The sequence below is a fragment of the Canis aureus genome, chromosome 26, assembly GCF_053574225.1.
Source record: "Canis aureus isolate CA01 chromosome 26, VMU_Caureus_v.1.0, whole genome shotgun sequence".
NCBI classification, from domain to species: Eukaryota; Metazoa; Chordata; class Mammalia; order Carnivora; family Canidae; genus Canis; species Canis aureus.
This window is the reverse complement of record NC_135636.1, coordinates 23,917,721-23,939,564: the sequence shown is the minus strand read 5'-3', so window position 1 is coordinate 23,939,564 and position 21,844 is coordinate 23,917,721. Positions and strand designations below refer to the sequence as shown.

Here is a 21,844-nt window from a genome sequence, read left to right as displayed (position 1 = left end):
AGACCTTGCCCCCAGAAATTGTTCTGTTTCTTCTGAGACTCATGAGCTCAAAGGCAAGCCATTTCCAGTCAAAATTAGCAGAGGACTCCCCTGGCCCCAATTCCCCATCCCAGGCTGTAATGCCAGCTGTGCACTTAGAAATAAAAATCCAGTTTTATTTTACACCTTGCTCCCCATCTGTTTTCTTTCCCAAGGCAGTCACAGGACACTTGTTTGGAACACTCTGCCCCAACTCATGTATCCATTCACATCACTTCCTCTTTCTTGATCTGTACTATCCAATATGGTTGGTAGCCATAAACCACATGTGAGTATCTCAGTTCAAATTAAAATGAAACCATGGGGGCAGCCCCGGTGGTGCAGCGGTTTAGCGCCGCCTACAGCCTGGAGTGTGATCCTGCAGATCCGGGGATGGAGTCCCATGTCAGGTTCCCTGTATGGAGCCTGCTTCTCCCTCTGCCTGTGTCCCAGCCATTCTCTCTAAATAAATAAATAAATACATAAATAAATAAATAAATAAATAAATAAATAAATAAATAAATAAAATTTTTTTTAAAAGTTTTAAAATGAAACCATGGGGCGCCTGGCTGGCTCTGTCAGTGGAATGTGAGACTCTTGACCTCAGGGTTGGGAGTTCAAGTCCCATGTCAGGTGTAGAGATTACTCAAAAATAAATTTAAAAATAAATAAGTAAAAGCAAATAAATTAAAATGAGACAAAATTGCAAACAGTTTCTCAGTCACACTGGCCACGTGTCAAGTGCTCAAGAGCTACATGTGGCTAGTGAACATCATATTGGGAAAGGCTCTCTTGGCCAGCACTTGCAATCTAGACCTCCGTAGCCTGGCTCCTGATGGTCCTGTAGCTGTAAGCATCCTTGGACTTGAGTCCTGCTCTTTTGATTACTAACAGCTTTGCCTCTGGAAGTGGGAACGTGGTTTCTGCTCAAAGTGAGTCTCTCATGGGATGTCAGGAGGGCAAAGATGGTGCAAAGGTGTGCAACCTGGTATCTTATAGGATGAGATTCCTAGAAGCAAAGCTGAAGATGGGGGTGCTTGTGAAAGGGATTTTTACAGGGCAGCCCGGGTGGCTCAGCGGTTTAGCGCCGCCTTCAGCCCAGGGCCTGATCCTGGAGACCTGGGATCGAGTCCCATGTCAGGCTCCCTGCATGGATCCTGCTTCTCCCTCTGCCTGTGTCTCTGCCTCTCTCTCTCTCCCTGTGTCTCTCATGAATGGATAAATAAATAAAAAATCTTTTAAAAAAGGGGGGGGGTATTTTTCTTGGAGGAGAGCCCTGGGAAGAAAAAGAGAGGAACAACATCTGGAGGATAAGATTAGCAAGGAGACAGTCTCAACTGGAGTCTAACACCATCCTGAGCCCTTGGGGGAGTTCTGGAACCTGAAAAGCACAGGGAGTTGGTCCTCCATGTGATGTCAGTCTGTCTTTGGCTGGGGGCTGCTTGTGAGGAGCATCTGCTTCTAGCTGAAGATAATTTGTAGTGGGGGCAGCTGTGAGCCCTTTAACAGCCAATGCTCACAACGGCCGGGAGTTGGGGAATCCAGCAGGCACCCACCCACGCTGTGGCACCTGGACACTGCTTTCTACCCCCCACTCCCAGGAACCTAGGGTTTGCGAGTGGACTCACATCACTCACCTCCACATTTTCCTTCCTCTTCTGAGTAAAGTGCTGTGCTGGGGAGCTTTCCTTATGCAGTGGTGTCACCCCTGAGAAGTTATATATACATCAGATGTTTGCACCAGAGTCACATTCCACCCAACATTTGCTTCCATTGACAAGGAAGGTTCATTTTCATTTCATCTCGAGTTGTTTTTACAGGGAGAAATAAAACGCATTTATAGGAACAACGGGGAAGGCTAAGCTATGTTCAGGATGTGGTAAGGCAGGTGTGCGAGCAAACTGCTCTTACCTTTCACTTAAATCATAGGCGCCCGAGTCATGATGCAGAACTAACCACCCTTGAATTGCCTTATTAGCTGGATGACCACCGTCCACAGCTCTTCATCTGGTCTCTCTCTTTTTATTTATTTATTCATGAGAGACACAGAGAGAGGCAGAGACATAAGCAGAGACAGAAGTAGTTTCTCTCTGGGGAGCCTGATGCGGGAATCAATCCCAGGACCCTGGGATCACGAACTGAGCCAAAGACAGACACTCAACCACTGAGCTACGCAGGCGCCCCTTTTCATCTGTCTTTTATTAACCTTTTTATAATGGGGAATGTTGAACATCTAGGCCAGAATAGAATAATGAACCACCAGTATCCTTCCCTGAATTTCAACAGTGACCAGCTCTTGGCTCATCTTGTGCAACGGGTCTTTAATCCCGAACGCCTTCTCAGGCTGACAGCAACAGCCACAACAGCCAAAGACTCCCAGATAGGAGCAAGGGGACCTGAGTCTCTTTGCATCCTTGCTGGATTTGTGACCTTGAGAAAAATGCCATGAAATGGCTAAACGTGTCCCTGTACCGCCTGCCTCTCAGGGCTGCTTTGGAAGGAGGCTCATGGCTGGGGCAGGTTGGATGGACTCTGAGAGCCCCAATTATTTTTTTTTAAGATTTTATTTATTAAAAAAAAAAGATTTTATTTATTCATTCATGAGAGACACACACACAGAGAGAGAGGCAGAGACACAGGCAGAGAAAGAAGCAGGCTCCATGCAGGGAACCCGATGTGGGACTCCATCCCAGGTCTCCAGGATCACACCCTGGGCCGAAGGCAGGGGCTCAACCGCTGAGCCACCCAGGTGTCCCTGAGAGCCCCAATTAGAGAGAATTTTCCATGACTCCTGTCAATATCAGGGTCAGAGAGTCCCAGGCCTGTGTCCAGACTTCTTTACTATGACTTTGTCATGTATTCTCACTTATCCTTGGTTTCCTCATCTGTGAAGTGGGAATGATTGCAGACCTATACCACCTCTGGGTTATGAGAGGATTTAACAAGGTAATGCCAATGATGAGCTCAAGAGAGTTGTAGGCTCCTGCTAAGTGCTTGAGAGATTAGACCTGGATCACTTTTTATTTTGGGGGGTTGGGACAGGAGGGGGTACTTTTGTATTTCATTTGTAATTCATGCTCGTGTTTTTTTGGTATGTTTCTTACAGTAAATCTGATGGACTAATGGCAGGTCCTGGGACTTTTTCACCTTTCTCTCGCTCCTCTTCCTGTGAGGCCTAGATGAGGAGACATGCCCTCTTAGAGCCTCATGGCCACAGCAGGGATGGCTCTGGGCACAAGTCCTGCCCTGGCCCAGGGAGCCTCCTAAAATGCTCACTTCCTTGGGGAGACTCAGGTCAGCCAGGGCTGTGCACTTAGCCTGGTTTTGCTTCCCCAGAGCCCAAACTAGGCATGGACATGGGGCACTGGAGGCTCACTTCCAAACTCATGCTGAGGGCTGCTCAGAAAATGCCCCCCCCCCCGCCCCCGCCAGGCTTACCCAAGTTTGGCTGGTGGCTGCTTCCCAGCTGACCAGCAAGGCTTCACAGCCTTTCAACAAAGTATCCCATCTCCTGCCTCTGGTTCCTGTGGGATGTCCCAGAACTTGGTCCTCACTTACCCAGACCCCACCAGGCTCTTTCCAGGGAAGGGGAAGAGAGAAGAAATGGGGTATGTAACAACACTGGAATACAGTTACCAAATTAGCTACAAAACTAGTTAATGTCTGTGGGATGATACAATTACAAACTTTAGGGCTAATTTCTCTACCAAACAAATTATTTACTTCTCCCAATAAAAATCATTTGCATCTTAGCAATTTCCTGCCAATTAACACCACCTTTACAGAGTCTAGGCCCTGATCAGTAGCAAATACAAGTCCAAGTTACTTTCCCCTAGAGAATTAGATAACACTTGGGTGACTTTGCTAACAAGTCTCTAGAGCAGCAGTGTCCAGTATAAATCTAACACAAGCCACAAATATAATTTTATATTTTATAGTAGCCTCATTTTCAAAATAAAAAGAAACTGGTAACATTATGACAATATAGTGTATTTAATCCAATATATCTGAAATATTATTTTAACATGTAGTCAATACAAAAATATTACTAGTCAGCTATTTTACATTCTGTGCTTTTTATTCTAAGTAAATCATTGAAATTCAGTGTGAATTTGATACTTACATCTCAATTCAAACCACATTTCAAGGGCTCAGTGCCACATGGGGCTAGCGGCTGCCTGCTGTACTGGACAGTGTTGTAGAGCAGTGCCTCTCAAATTTTAGGAGGCATCAGAATCACCTGAAGGCTTATGAAAACACAGATGCCTGGGCCCCACCTGAAGCATCTCAGGCGGGGGTGGGGGGGCGGTCTGAAATTCTGCATTTTCAGCAAGTTCCCAGGTGAATCTGCTGCTGCTGCTGCTGCTGGTCTAGGTGGCACACAGAAAACCACTGTCCCAGGATGACTTCGAAAGGACTCATAGTCATCATTTTGCCTCATTTTCAAGTTGTGGGTCATTTTTCTTAATGCCCCCTGAGACGGGAGCGGGAGTCAGGAGGTGCACCGTGGTAGCAGCCGATGCTCTGGAGACTTGTTTGCATTGGCTCTGCCCCTGACTGGCTGAGAGCAGCCTCACAGACTACCAGTTGGCAGCTGTAACATCACTGCCGCTGACTGCCTGCAGCTCTGAGCTAGAAGTTCAGGGGGCAGGGAAAGGCGACTGACGCCCACGGAGCACCCATGCCTTGTGTGGCTGCTCCTTGCACCCTGCAGGTAATGCCACCGAGGCTTAAAAATGGAGATGTTCTGGGCGCGGGTCCCCAGAGATGGAGGTGCAGGCAAGGCCCTGGGGCTCTGAGGGAGGGGCCGTCCCTGAAGTCTAGAATGGCCAGAAAAGCCTGGCCAGACAGGGAGTGGGGAGTGGTGTAGACCCAAAACAAATACTACCATGATTTATTTCTGGAAGTGAGTTATACTGGAGGGAAGAAGGATGGGGAGACGTGCTGAGGAAGGGCTGCGGGGGCTCCCAGGGGTGCAGGTGGGGGACAGGCCACTGCAGGAAGCAGCAGTGAGGCCATGGGAGGTTGGAAATAAAAGATATCCCAGAGGCTGTCCTTAGAAGGTGCCTCAGCAGCCAGCAGTTGCTGCTGTCCCGGTTCTCCTGGTGGCTGGAGATGGATGCTTAGAGACGCAGGATTCACCCCAGGCCACAGAGTGAGTCGACACCTGGGCTAGAGCCCATATCTCAGGAAACATTTCCTCTGGATTCTGTATGTTTGGGAGTGGGGTTGGGTGTAGTGGGCATGTGTGTAGATGCAAGAGAAGCATGTCACCTTTGGGACAACTCCCATGCTTGCATCATCAGCTATACCTATGAGCTAGCATTAATCCCCTTCAGGACATGGACTGTTCCTGTCCCGATGTCTGGATGTCTGCCCTCCTCCTTCTAGCACCTCATAAAGGACTGAGCACATGAATATGGAATTGAAATGAGGTGGACTGTACCACGTGTAATGGTTGTGTCTACACTTTATGTCATGTAAATGTGGGGCATACATAAGGTGACTACTATGGCCATAAGGGTGTTGACACCATGACATGTCTCATAGGGATATAGGAAATCATTATTATGGCAGATAATGTGAGATAAATGGAGTGTCTATACTGTTTGGGAGCATTTGAGGTGACTGCACTTTGGGATAACCTACTGATGCCCCTAACCCAGGGCATCTGTACTGGGGTGACTACTGTTTGGGAGCATATAAGCTATCTGCACTGCAGTGTACCCAGTAGGGGTGAATTTGGGGTGTCTACATGGTGGGTGTGTACCATTTGAGGTCATATGAGGTACCTGCATTTTGGAATGCTCCTCTTCAGGGCCGTATAGAAGGTCTACACAACATGAAAGTATTTTGAGGGGACGTTCATTGTGGATGGAAATGTGTGCGGATATAATGTCCCTATGGAAAAGAAAATGAAAGGAGTTCCCAGAAGGGTATTCACTGGGTGGAGGAATATGACAGGTGGTAAGATGTCAGCAATGTGGACAGAGGCCAGGCCTGGGTAGAGGTAAATCTCCAGGAAAATGACTGGTTCCAGTGCCTAATGAGAGGCTGCCCCTTGGGACACCTCATTCCAGGGGTGGTACCCATCCCTACCAGCACTTAGGGACCTCCTCTTTGGGAAGTAACTTTTAGAATCTGTGACAAATCTTCCTCTGAATGTGAAGTTCATGCTTGCAGGCTTTGGAGACAACTCTAGGGAGTTAAATTAGATATTCCAATTACTGTAAGTGAAAAGGAGGTATTCATTGTGTACAGATGTACAGCGTGTCTGACAGGTACACCATGTGTGTGTGATGGGCATAGGCTCTGTCTGATGAGGTTTTTGCTATGAGAATAGTGAATGTGGAACATGTACAAAAGAGATCTGAGTGAGATGTGCTGTGGCAGGGAGTCTGCTACATGTGAGTGAGATCTGTGTGCAAGAGGGATTTGTTGGTGGGAGCTACTGTGAAGGAGGAAGGGTGATCTGCTTGCTCTGTGTGATGACTATACAGCATTTGCAATGACTGTATTTTGGGTAATCATATACTACATAAAGTGGTATATTAATAGATATACTCTCGTATTCCTTCTGTGCATATATAAGATGGGCATACACTGCACATGATGGGTGTAGACTCTGTGAGTGGTGCACCATATGTGTATGATGACTACGGGCTGTATGTAGAATATGTGTCGTATATGTACTGTGAAGGGTATACCCTGAGCATAGGGGGTATATACTGTGTGTGATGGCTCTATCTTGTGAGTAACAGTGTATAAGGCATATACTATACATAATAGATGTATCATTATGAGTATACATTGCATGGGTGATATAGTATACTTGGGAGGAGGGATATGCCCTGTGATGTGGATGCACTGTTTGTGTGATGCACATATACTATGACAAATATACATGTGGGATGAGTTCACAGGTAAGCGTGAGTACATACTACATATGGCATATACATCATGCGGTGAGTATAATTCATGAGTAGTAGATGTGTATATATATATATGTATACACACATATTATTTATGGTGAATATCCTTTGCGTGGATGTGATGAGTATATACTTTGTGGGATAAATAAGCACTGTGTGATCCTACACTGGGCACAGGGGTGGATATTCTGTGTTGTGAATGAATTGTTGGGAAGGGTCTACTTGGTGTATATCAGGCAATCTGTATATATGCACTATATATATATGGTGGTGGGAACATGGGATGTGTGCCTTGTGTAAGCGGGCAGAGGGGAGTTGCCCCGCTGGGAAGGGGCATGGAAGGGGAGGGAGCAGTTGGCTCTTCTTCCATTCCCAGACCCCTTAGCCCAGCCCTTGAGCCCACCTACCACACTGTTTCAGGTTCTTTCTCAAGTTCTTCCTCAAGTGCAACCAGAACTGCCTAAAGAATGCAGGGAATCCCCGAGACATGCGCCGCTTCCAGGTGGGTCTGGGAGAGGGGTCCCCTTGCGCACCCACCCAGGATGCACAGCCATCCTGATGGGGTGGGTGGGAAAGGCTGTGGTCTTGCCACCCTGGGAGAAGCCTCAAGGCAGATCTCTGCCCAGCCCCGTGCTTCAGGGCCTGGTGCCTGCTGGGGGTGGGGCAGCTCCATCTCAACTTATGCTGGCTGCCAAGGGAGGCTTCATTAGAGTCCCACTTAAGGAGATGCTAATTGTGACATTTTTACATGATTAACGACCCAGCTAATTTGCATAGCGTGAAGCAGAGAGCAGCTGCCCTTACCACATCCCCAAGCTGCATACCCCTCCCAGTGAAGGGTGGGAGGGAGGGAAGGAGGCAGCCCCAATTTCCTCCCAAGGGGGGCGGGGAGCTCCTGCTGATGGCTTCTCTGGCTGATGCCATCTCCCCACCTTAGTCAAAAATCTCACTCCCACTTGCCTCAGACACATTCCTGCCTGGGAGCTTCAGGGATACAGCCCAGGGGGCGTGCGTGCTACGTGCGTGCGTGCGCAAAAACCGTAGCCGCTCTGCTCAAGGAGCCAGAGTCTTTTTCGGGCCTCTTGATTTTTCTAGTTCCCGCGGGGTCACTTCCCCTGGGCAGCCAGAGGTAGCGCATCTGTGCTATGGATTGATGGAGCTGCTGCCCCCCACCCCCCAGTTCAGCCCCTGGGGGAATCTCTTTCCCATGCCACTGACTTTGAGTTCCAGCACCCAGCCCCCCTCCCGGAGCTGCTGGAGCTGCTGGAGCTGCTGGAGCTGCTGATGCCCCGCATCAGTCCTCTCCAGGGAGCCCCTGAGGGCCCCAGCCAGGCTGGCCTCCGCTCTCCTTGCAGGTGGTGGTGTCCACGACGGTGAGCGTTGACGGACACGTGTTGGCGGTGTCCGATAACATGTTTGTGCACAACAACTCCAAGCACGGTCGCAGGGCGCGCCGCCTGGACCCCTCTGAAGGTCAGGACTCCCGTCCCAGCCCCGGCTGCCCTGGGCCCAGCCAGCCTCCAGTCCCCGGGGAGCAGGCCCTGATCTGGCTCCTCTCCTGCCTCCCAGCTGCCACCCCCTGTATCAAGGCCATCAGCCCCGGGGAGGGCTGGACCACCGGAGGCGCCACCGTCATTGTCATCGGCGACAATTTTTTCGACGGATTGCAGGTCGTGTTTGGGAACGTGCTCGTGTGGAGCGAGGTGGGCCACCCCCCCGCCAGTCTCCCTCGGGGCCTCGTGGCTGGGCCCTCCCCTCGCCCCGGGCTGGAACCCGCAGGCCTCCCCTCTCCCCTCGCAGCTCATCACGCCCCACGCCATACGGGTTCAGACGCCCCCGCGGCACATTCCCGGGGTGGTGGAGGTGACCCTGTCCTACAAGTCCAAGCAATTTTGCAAGGGAGCCCCCGGCCGTTTTGTCTACACAGGTAAGGAGTCAGGCGGGGGACAGGGGGTGGGGGCAGAGAGGCCTCGGGTTGCTGGAAGGAGCCCCACCCTGTGCACCTGCAGCCCGGGTCTCCGGGTCAGCCAATATCTAAGGTGCGGCCACGCCCCCTGAGCGGCTGCTCCGTCTCTTCCCCACCGAAACCCCTGGACCCCTCCTGGACCCCTCCTCGCGGGACCTCCTTTCGCTGAGCTTCTCAGTTTCCCTCTTTGTTTTGTTTTGCTTTGTTTTTTTAAGATTTTATTTATTCATGAGACAGAAAGAGAGACAGAGGCAGAGACACAGGCAGAGACACAGGCAGAGGGAGAAGCAGGCTTCATGCAGGGAGCCCAATGTGGGACTCGATCCCAGATCTCCAGGATCATGCCCTGGGCTGAAGGCGGTGCTAACCCCCGCCACCCCCGGCTGCCCCTCAGTTTCCCTCTTTGGCCTGACTCCTCAATCATCTCCCCGGCTGGGAGTCTTAGCCCTACCGGGACTTCCTCCCTCCCTAGGGTCTCCTTGCCAGGGCACTCCCCCCACTCCAGCCTACCCCCACACACACTCCCCAGGGTCTAGAGTATTTCCAGTGGCACATCTATTTCAAAGGTTCCCCAAAATAGGCTTGATGCTCTCTAATCTATCCTGGGTTTCTTGGTTTCCCAAGCCACCCCAGTCTTCCCTATGTGTGAGCATAAAGCGGTATGTGCATGTGCACGCACAGGCACACACACACACACACACACACACACACAGCCTTTGCAGGAAGCCAGGGCATCAAAGTTTACACAAGACAGAAGTGTAGAATCCCCCATCCTGGCTCTATTTGACCACTGGCCAGGACCCTCTCCACCTTCCTCCAGCTGCCCTGCCCCAGCCACCACCCCCCCACCCCCACCCCACACCCCCGCAGAGAATCACTTAGCCCTTCTAGGAACCGGACACTCCCTAGGGATCCTACTTAACTGTCCTGTCAGGGTTAGGGGGTGAGTGAAGCTACGGTGGAGGGGTGGGAGGGACCTCTAGGGGGAGTGTGGGCTTCGCTGAGCTAAGCTGAGACTGCAGGGATGAAGAGGGAGGTAGAGACGGGGAAGGATAGACAGGCCTGGAGAAGGAATGGCCAATGTAAAGACCTGGGAATGAGTGCTTTACATGTTAAGGGGAACTGAAGGAAATTCACGGAATCTGGAGTTGGAAGTGAAGAAAGTGGATAGGGCTTTGAGGCTGGTGAGTTGGTCCAGGCCGGGCTGGAGGAGGAGGAGAGGTGGGGGTCCTGGGGAGCCTACTCAGGAGTCTGCCACTTGGTAGTCTGCAAACTTCTACGGTCAGATGCTGCTGGGAGTCCATCTGAGCTGTGATAAATGGAGGCTGTTGAGGTTTTTAATTTTTGTAATGAATATGTTGCTCCTCATAATGCAGACAAAAATGCAGACAGAAAACTCCCTCCGGCCCTGCCCCTAGGAATGTAGAAGCTAATTCGGATATACAGTTGCCTTTTTTCGAATCACAGATGGATGGTATAGTGCTTGTGGGTTAATGCCAAGCACCTGGCACAGGGCCCGGCTCAGTAAATATTTGTTGAATGAATGAGCAAAGAAAGGAACTGAGGAAACTCCGCGAACCGAACCTCGCTGACCCGTGTGCCCGGGAGTTTTCTGAGAGGTTTGGGCTGGGCTTGGTGGAGGGGGTCTGCGGCGAGGCTCCCGGCCCGGTCGCTGGCGGGCTCGGCCCTGCGGCGGGCACTGGGAGGGGGTCCTCCAAACGCCGCCCTTCTCCCCAGCCCTGAATGAGCCCACCATTGACTACGGATTCCAGAGGCTACAGAAAGCCATCCCCAGACACCCCGGAGATCCGGAGAGGCTGCCCAAGGTACCGAGAGGCGCGGGGGCCCGGGCCCGCGGATGAGGGTGACCGGCGGCCTGGGGGCGGGGCGGGGCGGGGAGGGGACGCCCGGGCCCCGCCGCCCCGCGGCCCGTCCCTCCGTCCCGCTGTCTCCTCGCCCGCCCGCAGGAAGTGCTGTTGAAGCGGGCGGCCGACTTGGCGGAGGCCCTGTACGGAGTGCCCAGCAGCAACCAGGTAGGGCGCCTCGGCCCGCCTCCTCGCGCCGCCTGGCGGGGGCCGCCCCGCTCCCGGCGCCCGCGGCTGCCCCGGCCGTGCCCCGCTCTTGTCTTCGCAGGAGCTCCTCCTGAAGCGCGCGGCGGACGTGGCCGAGGCCCTGTACAGCGCCCCCCGCGCGCCCGCGCCGCTCGGACCCCTGGCCCCGAGCCACCCTCACCCCGCCGTCGTGGGCATCAACGCCTTCAGCAGCCCGCTGGCCATCGCCGTCGGGGACGCCACGCCGGGCCCGGAGCCGGGTGCGTCCCGCCGCCCCCGCGCGCAGCCCCGGGCGCCCGCGAGCGCCGCGCGCCTGACCGCCCTCTCCCGCAGGCTATGCGCGCAGCTGCGGCAGCGCGTCCCCGCGCGGGTTCGCGCCCAGCCCCGGCTCGCAGCAGAGCGGCTACGGCAGCGGCCTCGGCGCGGGCCTCGGCGGCTACGGGGCGCCGGGCGTGGCCGGCCTCGGCGTGCCCGGGTCCCCTAGCTTCCTCAACGGCTCCACGGCCACCTCGCCCTTCGCCAGTGAGTGTCCCCTGCCCGGGGAGCGGCCTGGGGGCTCAGCCCTGCCCGGTCCCGGCCCGGGGGAGGGGGTGGGGGGCTCCCCGCGACTCTCTGGCCGCGGTAGCCCCGGGCCGTGCCCTCTCTGCGTGGGACCCCTGCCCCTCGCCCTCGCCCTCGCCCTCGCCCTCGCCCTCGCCCTCGCCCCTGGCTGCACATCCCGGGCCCCGGGGCCGGGGCAGTTCTCGCACCTTTAGTCTCGGCGGATTTCGGTTGCACGCCTTCTTCTAGCCCTCTCCTCCTCCTGAAGGGGGCTTTAACCGGGGAACGTCCGGCTGAAACCTGGCGGACCGCCACCTTTCCGTCTTGTGCCAGGACTTTGGGAGGAGGCTGGCGCCCCCTGCCGGAGGCCCTAGGGAACTAATGGCTCCATCAAACTGGGCTTCGAAACCTGTCCCCCTTGGTCTGAAAAAAAAGCATCCGAGGAGGGAAGATGTGGCTCCCTGCGATCTGGTCACGAAGAGCAGGCGAAGTCTGTGTGGTCGGACAGCTGGATTCAGGGTTTGAAAGTCCAGATCAGGATCTGTCTGACGTTCAGCAAACTACTTTATTTCTTTCAACTGCAGTTTCCTCTCTCTAAAATGGGATCAGTGTCACCCCTGCCTAGGGTTGTTCTCAGATCTGAATGTGCCGCCGTGCACGTTTAGAAAGAGTATAGATTCCCCATCCTGGGTCCTGCTCTTCCTAGCTGTGGGTTTGAACCTGACTCTCTCCTGGTGCCGTGGGCTCAGCTTCTGGGACACATGTCCATGTTAACGTAGGCCATAAACCTCTGCTCTCCCTACCAAAACCCCTATCCCTCCTGGGGTTCTTTCACATCCTTCAGATTTGGGATAGCATTCTTAAAAACTCTATGGTTGCCCCTTAAATTTTAAACTGGTGGGATCTGGAATACCAGTCCTTCTCCTCCACCACACACACAGTGCATTCAGCAGTGGGGAACACACTGCCCCAGGGGACAGAAGCCATCCCATCTGGGGTTTCCCCATTGAGCCAGAGGATCAAGAATTCTAGCCCTGCTTCCAGCATCAGCTGGAAACACCCTGGACTTGCCTAAGGGCCAGTCCCATCTCATGACCAGTTCTTACCCAGGTACCCATCCATTCCCTGTGGCATGTGGCATAGCTCCAGGGGTGTTGTTTTCATTGAGTTTGTCAGGACATGCCAGAAATGACATCCAGAACTGCCCTAGCCAGATGGTCTGGGGCTGTCTGCTTGGGCCTCCCCTTGGTCTTTTGCTTTGGCCACAAGCATCTCCCAGTATGACTCACAGATCCCGGTACTACCCAAGCTACAATATGTGGCTGCAAGCTCCCAGCCTTGAGAGATACAGTACATTTTCTGGCATTTGTCTCAAGCGCTCCACAGAGCTCCATGGACCTCATAATCTATCAGTGAGCACTGTTTTAAGGTGATGGTGCTCCATGAGGCTGGGGACATTTGGAACAGGGGCAGCTGTTGAAGACATCACTTAATCCAAGGGGTGTGGAGGTGTGCTCTAATGCCAAAGGCAGCCTTCTCAAGCTATTGGGTTCTTTCAGGAAGTTCCCATCCCCACCCCATGCCAGCTGCTTGGACAACACTCGAATCACAGCCTTATTGGTATTCAGAAGAGAGAGGCAGGGAATCAGGTTCAGATGAGGAAGTAGAAAGGAGGACCCGGAGATACCCGAAACCCACAGGAGAGGAGGCTGCAGTAAGGGCAGACAGAGCCGTATGCAGGAGACTCTCTGGCTGTTCCCAAGAGAGCAATCCATCGCCCTGGATGGCCAGGAAGTTTCAAACGGGAAGATCCAAGGATATGGATCTCTGTGTCTTTGTTTTAAAAGGCTGGAGGGAGGAGATATAGAAGGCCTCCAGGCCCCAAGCTAGAGGTGATAAGGGCCTATATTAAGGTGGAAGAGAACAAAATGCCCAGTGCCGGAGGGGAGGTGGTTGTTGATAAGGGAAATATATGTGTAGACAAAGTTAGGGTGCTTATTGTGTGAGTTGATATCCTGGGCAGAGAGGCCTTATGATAGGAATCTACCCCCAAACATCTCTGTCCCCTTGCCCCAGCTCTGCTATGAACCCTGGCCTTTGACTCTAACCTTGGTACCCCAAGGCCCACTGAATGTTCCTTAGCATCTCAGAATCCCAGTGACTTTCAGCAGGAACTGTGACCTCTTCTGTTCTTCATGTCTTTCATCTTTGGGGTTTTGTTGCGTTCTGGTTTTGCTTTTATTTTGACTTAGTCTGGCCCTGTCGTTTCCAGCCCCAAGAAAGGGTCTTTAGAGCCCCCCAAAAGGCAAGTGCTTTTGGACCCCAGAGACTCCCAGCTTGCCTCCAGGTCCTGCCCTATATTGGTGTCACCTCAGGACCCTCACCCCCCTAGTGAGATCTAACTAAGCCTGATACCTGGGTCAGCAGCCCACTTGGGGCCCACTGCCCATGCCAGGGCCCCAGCCGAGCTGCTCACTCTGGTGCTGTCTCCCTGTTGTGTTTCCCACCACCTTCCCTGCTGCGCCTGCCCCTCCCTGCCCCGCCCCGGAGTCATGCCCTCTAGCCCCCCGCTGGCCGCTGCCTCCTCCATGTCCCTCCCGGCTGCTGCCCCCACCACCAGCGTCTTCTCCTTCTCGCCTGTCAACATGATCTCCGCTGTCAAACAGAGGAGCGCCTTCGCCCCTGTGCTGCGCCCACCCAGCTCCCCACCCCAGGCCTGCCCAAGAGCCCACGGAGAGGGACTTCCAGGTGGGTGATCCATGCTGCCCCACTATGGCCTGTGGAGGAGCTGGGCTATAGGGACCCTCTCCATCCAGATCTCACCAGAGCCTCATTCTGGTTAGCCAGTTATCCGTGGAGGGTGTAGAGCAGGGAGCTCTGCAGGGGTCCCAGGAGATCCATCTGGATCCTACTTCCCGGCACCCCTATAGCTTGGCGTGGTCACCACCCTGAATACTGTCAGTTGACCACTTGACCAAGGAAAAGATTCGAATCCTAGTTGGGGAAGGTCTGGAAACTACTCCAAGGTCCCATCCCTACCTGGTTGACAGAACAAAGACCCAACACTCAGAGCTGGAGAAACCCCACACAGACTGCACACCTTTGACCGTGCCTCCTGGTGTCCCCCGGAGGGTAGTGCACACCACTGTGAGAGTTGGGGGTCACTCATCGGTTGGAAGGGGACTGACTTTGGATAAGGTTTAGTCCGGCTTCCCCTCCCCCATTTTATGGATGTAAAATTGAGATGATGTCACCCCTACCACATGCCATTAGTGAAATGGTTGTCGTTTGTCATTTATCAATCTCCTTCAAGCCAACATCCAACTTAAAGCCTGGGCCCTAACTAGTAGTGTATAGTGAGTTAGAGAGTCACATCCCCTCGAATAAGATGACCCTTAGGATAGCCTCATTAGATAATGCTCTAGGATGATCTCAAAGGGCACACAGTCATGCTTTTTGCCTTGTTTCCAAGTTTTGGATAATTGTCCCTAACCTAAGTATGTCTGGAGCTTAACGTGTGAATTTGGGGGAGCAAAAGGCCACTGATTTCTCCTACCAGCAGAGAGAACCAATGCGGGGTGGGGGTTTAGGCAGGGGAGAGGATGATGGAAGTGATGAATTCTGTGGACCTATGGGAGGGAGGAGACATGCTGCTGCTGCATGAGGAGTCAGTACTCCAAGAGGCCGAGCTCCTTTCTGAGCTGGCACTAGGTTTCCTCGCCTTGACATGGGCCTTCTGGAGGAAGCGGGACTGGGAAGAAGACTCCAGAGTTGACTCTTGCGATTGAGGAAGTTAGGCAAGCAAGGGCCTGGGGCTGCCCCTCCTAAGAGGTGTGAGGGACGCACCTCACCTAACTGGCTGCAGTGCTGACCAGGCCAGGACTAGGAATGGCTGAGTACCTGCAAGGCTCTCCAGAGCACTGCCCTCAGAAACTGCCCTGTGCCCTGCATCCTGTCGTCAGCCCAGAGGCAGACAGGCAGATAAAGTCCCCAGGCTACACATAGCTTATGCTTCCTCTCTTTGCTTACCTCAGACCAGCCTTTTGAGGATTCCGACAAGTTCCACTCTTCAGCCCGGGGGCTTCAGGGCCTGGCCTACTCCTAAACATGGTAGGTCTCTGGCTGGGTCTTGCTTCCTCCCCTGGCCCTGGATAGACTCTCCAAAAGACTTTTAACAAGGGTGGGGACCTAGGGTCTGAGTCTCCCTTTCCAGGGACTTTCAGCTCCCTAGACAGCTGTCAGGGCCACCCAGCCCCTCCCATCCCCACCCCACCACCAAGTGGCCCAAGCTGAACACATGGAGAAAAGTGGTTTCCTGTCCCCTTGCAACCAGCCTTTTTCCAGAACCTTCTTCTCTCCCTTTCCCCACCAGGTCTGCAGGTGTTGCCCCCACTGAGCCTGGACTGGAGGTCCCTCTGGGATACACACTCATGTCCTGGACGGCAGCACAGATGCAGAGCCAGGGCTTCGGGCAGACATCAATCCAAAAGCCTAAACAGCCCTCATTGTGCTTGAGGCCTCCAGCCCCACAGGCTCCTCTCAGTCTCACCTCCCTTTCTCGGGGCTGGTTGGAAGCCCTACTAGCACTGTGCTGATGCTCTCGGCAGGAGAGCATCCTGGGGAGGTCCTGGGATGCTGGGCTTTACTCACTGGGTCATTTCCTCTGGAAGAGATGGACCTTGTGCAGATCAGACCGTCAGGTGACAGGAGCAGGGCATGGGGACTGTGGGAAAGAGGACAGCTCAGGGAGGAGTGGCCTGGGGAGGTCCTGTTTGTGTCTGACCTGTCTCAACTGGCCCAGCATCCCGACTTCTCTCCAGGGTAAAGGGTGGTGCCTAGCAGCCTCAGGAGGCCTGCCCAGGCTCCCATGGAGCTTCCAATGGCTGCTTGACCCCTGAGGCTGCCCCCCCTTGAGGACTGCACAATCATGCTTGCCACATTATGAATCCCACTGGGGGCTTTCGGCATGGAGGGTGCAGAAAAGGGAGTGCCAGGCCCCCTGAATTGTGGGTCTTCCTCCCAATGGCTATCTCATGGACTCTTGACCCCACACACACACATGACTCTGGCTGGCCCCATAGCACCACGGAATGGGCCTAGCTGCCACTGGCCTCATATTCTGCTCTGCTGAGGTTGGAGAAAACAGAACAATAAATGCAGCTGCAAGTGGCCACCCGGCCTCTCTTGCCTGCTTCCTTGGCGTGGGTCTGCTTTTCTCAGCGGTTCTGCAGCTCTCCTGGGGCCCCTCCCAGCCATTCCCCTGTGCAGCCTTCTTGTACCTTGGGCTTTTTCAACAGCCCCAGTGTTCAGTTGAGTAAGTATTACCTGACCATATCTGCCATAGGCACTGTTGGGAGTGGTGGGCAGGCTAGCAGGCCTGAGGACCTAGGACATGGGCTTTGCTCCCAAAGCTTAGACTGGGAACACGGTCTGCCCACTGAGGACTCAGTCCCCCAGCTGTCTGGCCAGGATGTAGGTAGAGGTTGTCACGGGACTTCCTGGGAACCAGAACAGTGCAAATGAAACACTGCTCAGTTGTACAGAGGCTCCGAGGTGAGACCCATTCTGAATGGAGGTTGCAGGGCCTCCCCTGGGCAGGGCAAGGGAGGGCAGCTTTTGGTCCTGGGTTGCCTATTTGAGCAAGTCCCAGCTACTCCCCACCACCGCAGACCTAGGCACCTTGGCTCTTCTGTCTCAGAGTTTGGAAGATTCCCAGGCTCACTTCCCTCTCTCCTGGGATGAACCCTTGCCGTCCCCTGAGATGTGTCCCCTAGATCCCCAAGGTCTGGATGGCTGACTCTGGAAGCCACTTCTTTGACCCTCTTCTGGGGAACCCAGGGCCTAGCTCCAGGCCTCAGGTTTTATAAGCTCTCTTCCTGGTGGTGATACTCCTTGCCTCTGGCCTCTGGAAACTGCAACCCATGGGCCCATGCCCTGTGGTCCTCTGGACAAATATAGATGGGCCACTCCTATCCTTTGGAGGCTTTCACTTCCTTCTTGTGTTCTTGGCCAATACCTGGGATTCATCTCACCTGAGGCCCACGACCTGGCTAGCCTTCCATTCATCTCACTGCTCACTTGGCCTCCCACTCCATTCCTGCCTCCAGCCTATGTTGCAGAGCCCCAAAGCCTGCCAGCCCACGCCCTGCTCCAACCAGGCTGCCCAGGTTCATCCAGCCTGAACACCTGCAGAACTGAAATTGGCACTGGACGCAGGTGGTAGCTAGATGGTGGTCACAGTCTGGTTCCTGGGATGGGTCAGGTGCTGTGACCAATATAAATGAGATGTGAGATCTGTTCTCAAAGATCTCAAGACTTGTGCTCAGGCTACCATCCAAGTCAACACTGCCCAACCCCTCGTCCGCAGAAGGCAGGACTAAATCAGCGATGCTTGCTTTGGACTGAATTGTGTCCTCCCAAAATTCATACATTGAAGCCCTGACCTCTCCCTCCATGTGATGTATTTGGAGGTAGGGTCTCTTAGGAGGTGATTAAAGCTGAATATGGTCAGAGGAGTGGGTTTCTAGTCTCATAGAACCAGCATCCTTGTATGAAGAGGAAGACTCCAGAATTCTCTCCACTCTGAAGATACAGTGAGGTGACCATCTATAAGCCAGAAGGAGAGTCCTCACCAGAAACTAAATCAGGTGACATCTTGATCTGGGACTTCCAACTTCCAGAACTATGAGAAAATAGATCTCTGTTGTTTAAGCCCGCAGTCTATGGTATTTTGTTATGATGGCCCAGGCTGACTAATCCAATGTTCTTTCCCATGTGTCTTACTTTTGGTTCCCCTAGAAGCAGAACCTGAGACAAGTTCCCTGCTGGAGTCTAAGGCACAGTGTAGAACATACCTCAGAGCTTTCCCAACCCAAGTGGCCAAGAATCTGGGATATTGATCCTCCAGCCCTCATCTGTAATTGCCTGAGGACTGCTCCCAGGGGATTACCCTTCTGGCACTCCTGGCTTGCCTTCCTACCTGCAGAGAAAAAGCCACCAGTTAGGCTGCTGTTACAGGATGTTGCGACAAGTACTGGAAGCGAAGTGTAAATCCAAAGGGATATGGGCAAGGCACCAAGAGCCTCTACTGCTAGCCTTCTAGCGAGAGAGCATCTCTAGAAAGTTCTCTGCCTTCCTCCCACATAGGTTTCCCAGCAGAAGCAGGCTGCTGTGTTCTGGGGATCTGGCAGCCTTTGGGACTGCATTTAGCTCAGACAGGACTCACTGTGGACAGGCTTCACGGACTCAAGGGAAGGTGGGCAGCAGCTTTGACAAGCCCTCTTGCTGGCTATTCTGCAAAATGCCCTTCTCCCCATATTGGTGGGGGCCTTCTTCCAAAAAAGAAAAATCTCCCAGAAAAATGGGAAGTGCCATGCACTGGAAGAAGGATGGCCTTTTCAATAAATGACTTTGAGTCCATTGGGTATTTATATGAAAAAATTAAACTTGACCTCTACCTCACACTGTACACAAAAATGAATTCTAGGTGGATTGTGGATCCAAAGCTAAAAGCTAAAACAATAAACTTCGTGCCTTTGAAGACAGACTAGAAGTTTTTTGCCCGAAGAAACTCCAAGGTCTGTTTTCCCACTGCATGATCAATTTTAGAGTTGAGGCAAGCATTGAACATGTTTGAGTGAGGTAGTTCAGATGGACCCCCAAATATCTTTTTTTTTTTTTTTTTTACCCCCAAATACCTTTTCTCTTTCCTGGGAAAGCTTCTCTATATAGGAAGAAGTTCATACATCATGGTGTCTTTCTCCCCTAGAAGAGACGGGCTCTTCACAGTGATTCTCTGAAGCTCTAGCTCCTGAGCCAAGGGTAGTCCCTCCCGCCTTTTTACCCACACCTATACCCTTGAGCTCCCTTCCTCTGCTACCGTTCACTGGCAGTAACACCACCTGTTGGCTGATGGAAGGTAATGAACCACCCCTCTTGAGGCTACCAGGCTTGAAGACTGGTGTTCACAAGAAGACGCCCTCTGATGGATGTGCAGCATTGACCATCCCAGGGACTCATCCTTCTATTACTTCCTGAACATTCTCCTCTTTGCTCTCATTGTGAGATTTAAAAACAATTTTTTTTACTTTAATCTCTACCCCCAATGGGGGACTTGAACTCACAACCCCAAGATCAAAGAGTCACATGCTCTTCCAGCTGAGTCAGCCAGGTACCCCGCATTATGAGATTTTTACCAGAATTTCTTAACTGAATGTAGTCTCTAAGTTGTCAATTTTTTCTTTATGGTTAGTGCTTCTTGTATGTTTTTAAGAAATCTTTACCTACCCCCAAATCCAGAAGATATTTTTGAGTATGGTATGAGCTAGGAATCAAGCTTTAACTATTTTTGTATGGATAGTCAGTTGGCTCAGATCCATTTACCAAAATGATATCAAAATGACCAACTTTTGGGGATCCCTAGGTGGCGCAGCGGTTTGGCGCCTGCCTTCGGCCTAGGGCGCGATCCTGGAGACCCGGGATCGAATCCCACATCGGGCTCCCAGTGCATGGAGCCTGCTTCTCCCTCTGCCTGTGTCTCTGCCTCTCTCTCTCTCTCTCTGTGACTATCATAAATAAATAAAAATTAAAAAAAAAAAAAACCAAAAACAAAATGACCAACTTTTACCCACTGCACTGCAGTGGTACCTTTATCATGAATCAAGTGTCCATGCATGTATGGGTCTGTTCTGGATTCTCTCTTCTGATCCATTGGTCTTTTTATCTTTGCACCAATACCACACTATCTTAATTACTTTAGATTTGTAGTAAGTTATGATATCCAGCACGACAAGTTGTCCAACTTAGATTTTCATGATTATCTTGGCTATACTTGGTCCTTTGCAGTTTCATATAAATGTAATAATCAGTATATTAAGTTCTACTTTTCAAAAACCTGCTGAATTTTCCTTGGCATTGCATCTGTGAATTTATAGATCAGTTAATGGAGAATTGACACCTTTAGTATATTGAGAATTTCATTTTATGGATATTGTATATCCCTTCATTTATTTCCATCTTTTAAAATTTCTCTTAATAGTATTTTATAGGCCTCTGTCTTATACATCTTTCATTTATTCCTCAATACTTGATTACTTTATGCTGTTATAAATGACATTTTCTTGATTTCACTGTCATGTGTATACAATTGATTATTGAACAGCAACCTTATACCTAGCAACTTTGCTTAACTCAATTCTAGTAATACTTTATCTGTAGATTATCTTGGATTTTCTTAACTACAAAGGACAGTTTTATTTATTTATTTCCAGTCCTTGTTTCTTTTTCTTGCCTAAATCCACTGGTTGGATCCTTAATTCATTGTTGAATAAAAGGAGTAATAGTGGACTTCTTTGTTTTGTTCCTGACCACAAAAGGCAAGCTTTTACTTTTCCCCATTAAGTACCATGTTTGGTTTTACAGATATCCTTTTATTCCTAATTTTCTTTAAAAATTTTAAAATTATGAATAGATGTTCAAATTTTTATAAAATGCTTTTCTCCATCTATTGAGATAATCACATGACTTTCTCCATTATTTTGTTAACATGCTGAATTACACTCATTATGTGTCTAATGTTAAACCATCACATTAACTGTCTAATTATGTGTTTAATGATAAACTCCTATCATTTGCCCAGGAGATACCATTTGTTAACAGGTAATCCATGCCCCCTTTCTCTCAATATCTCTCTCCCTCAGTCTCTCTCCCTCTCTCTCCTACTCTCCAAGAAGGCACACATTGGCCTTCACCCTCCCCACTTCTCAGGAAGTTAGGCTTCTGGGAAACAAAATGCAGAGACCCCGCAGACCACCCTGGGTAAGCCACCTTGCCATGTTGCAAACACAATAACAAATATAAAGCAATGTCTCACTAAGTCATTCTATCTCAACTCTAAATCCTGTCTCTCCTCAGCTGGACTCTTGGCTCTGGGTCCCCTGTATTGGAGTTCCAGAAGCGTACTATGGGCTGTCTGTCCAGAACTTGCCTCCACTTACTTCCCAAAGGGAAAGGTGTCCAAACCTCCCTGCCTTGCCAGAAGCCTTAACAGGGAAGCGGAATATCACCCCTGGGGGGTTGAGGGTTTTTCTGGGTTTGGAGATGCAAGGACTGCCCAGGGGAATGATGGGAGGGTTCTGAGTGCACAGACCCCCTACTGGACACAGAATGGAAAAGGTTTCCTGACTAAAGATGTAGAAGAGGCTTCTCAGCAGGACAATAACAGAAACTAGACTCCTTTTTTTTTTTTTCTCTCACATTCTTTAGGTAATTTTATTCCGTGAGAGAGGAGGAGTCATGTTTAAAAGGGGAAGCAAAAATGTCTTACCAGGTCTGTTGTT

The 21,844-nt window shown here is 51.7% G+C and overlaps 1 protein-coding gene and 1 long non-coding RNA gene across 2 annotated transcripts in view; one reads left to right on the top strand and one right to left on the bottom strand.

The window, feature by feature from the left end:
* EBF4 (EBF family member 4) overlaps positions 1-16,707 on the top strand; it is a 59,318-nt gene extending 42,611 nt beyond the window's left edge. Inside the window, exons 8-18 of the mRNA XM_077872447.1 lie at positions 7,371-7,452; positions 8,306-8,423; positions 8,520-8,653; positions 8,751-8,877; positions 10,654-10,742; positions 10,884-10,949; positions 11,050-11,227; positions 11,301-11,489; positions 14,058-14,255; positions 15,542-15,617; positions 15,880-16,707. Of these exons, the coding sequence (XP_077728573.1) occupies positions 7,371-7,452; positions 8,306-8,423; positions 8,520-8,653; positions 8,751-8,877; positions 10,654-10,742; positions 10,884-10,949; positions 11,050-11,227; positions 11,301-11,489; positions 14,058-14,255; positions 15,542-15,612 (1,252 nt within the window). The 3' untranslated portion in view covers positions 15,613-15,617; positions 15,880-16,707. The remainder of the gene's footprint in view (positions 1-7,370; positions 7,453-8,305; positions 8,424-8,519; positions 8,654-8,750; positions 8,878-10,653; positions 10,743-10,883; positions 10,950-11,049; positions 11,228-11,300; positions 11,490-14,057; positions 14,256-15,541; positions 15,618-15,879) is intronic.
* On the bottom strand, positions 154-11,848 carry LOC144298058 (uncharacterized). Its single transcript, XR_013365038.1, has 3 exons — positions 11,717-11,848; positions 1,656-1,726; positions 154-478 (listed from the first exon to the last, which is right to left on the bottom strand). It is a non-coding gene; the product is annotated as an uncharacterized LOC144298058 (long non-coding RNA).
* Positions 16,708-21,844: the final 5,137 nt, after the last annotated feature.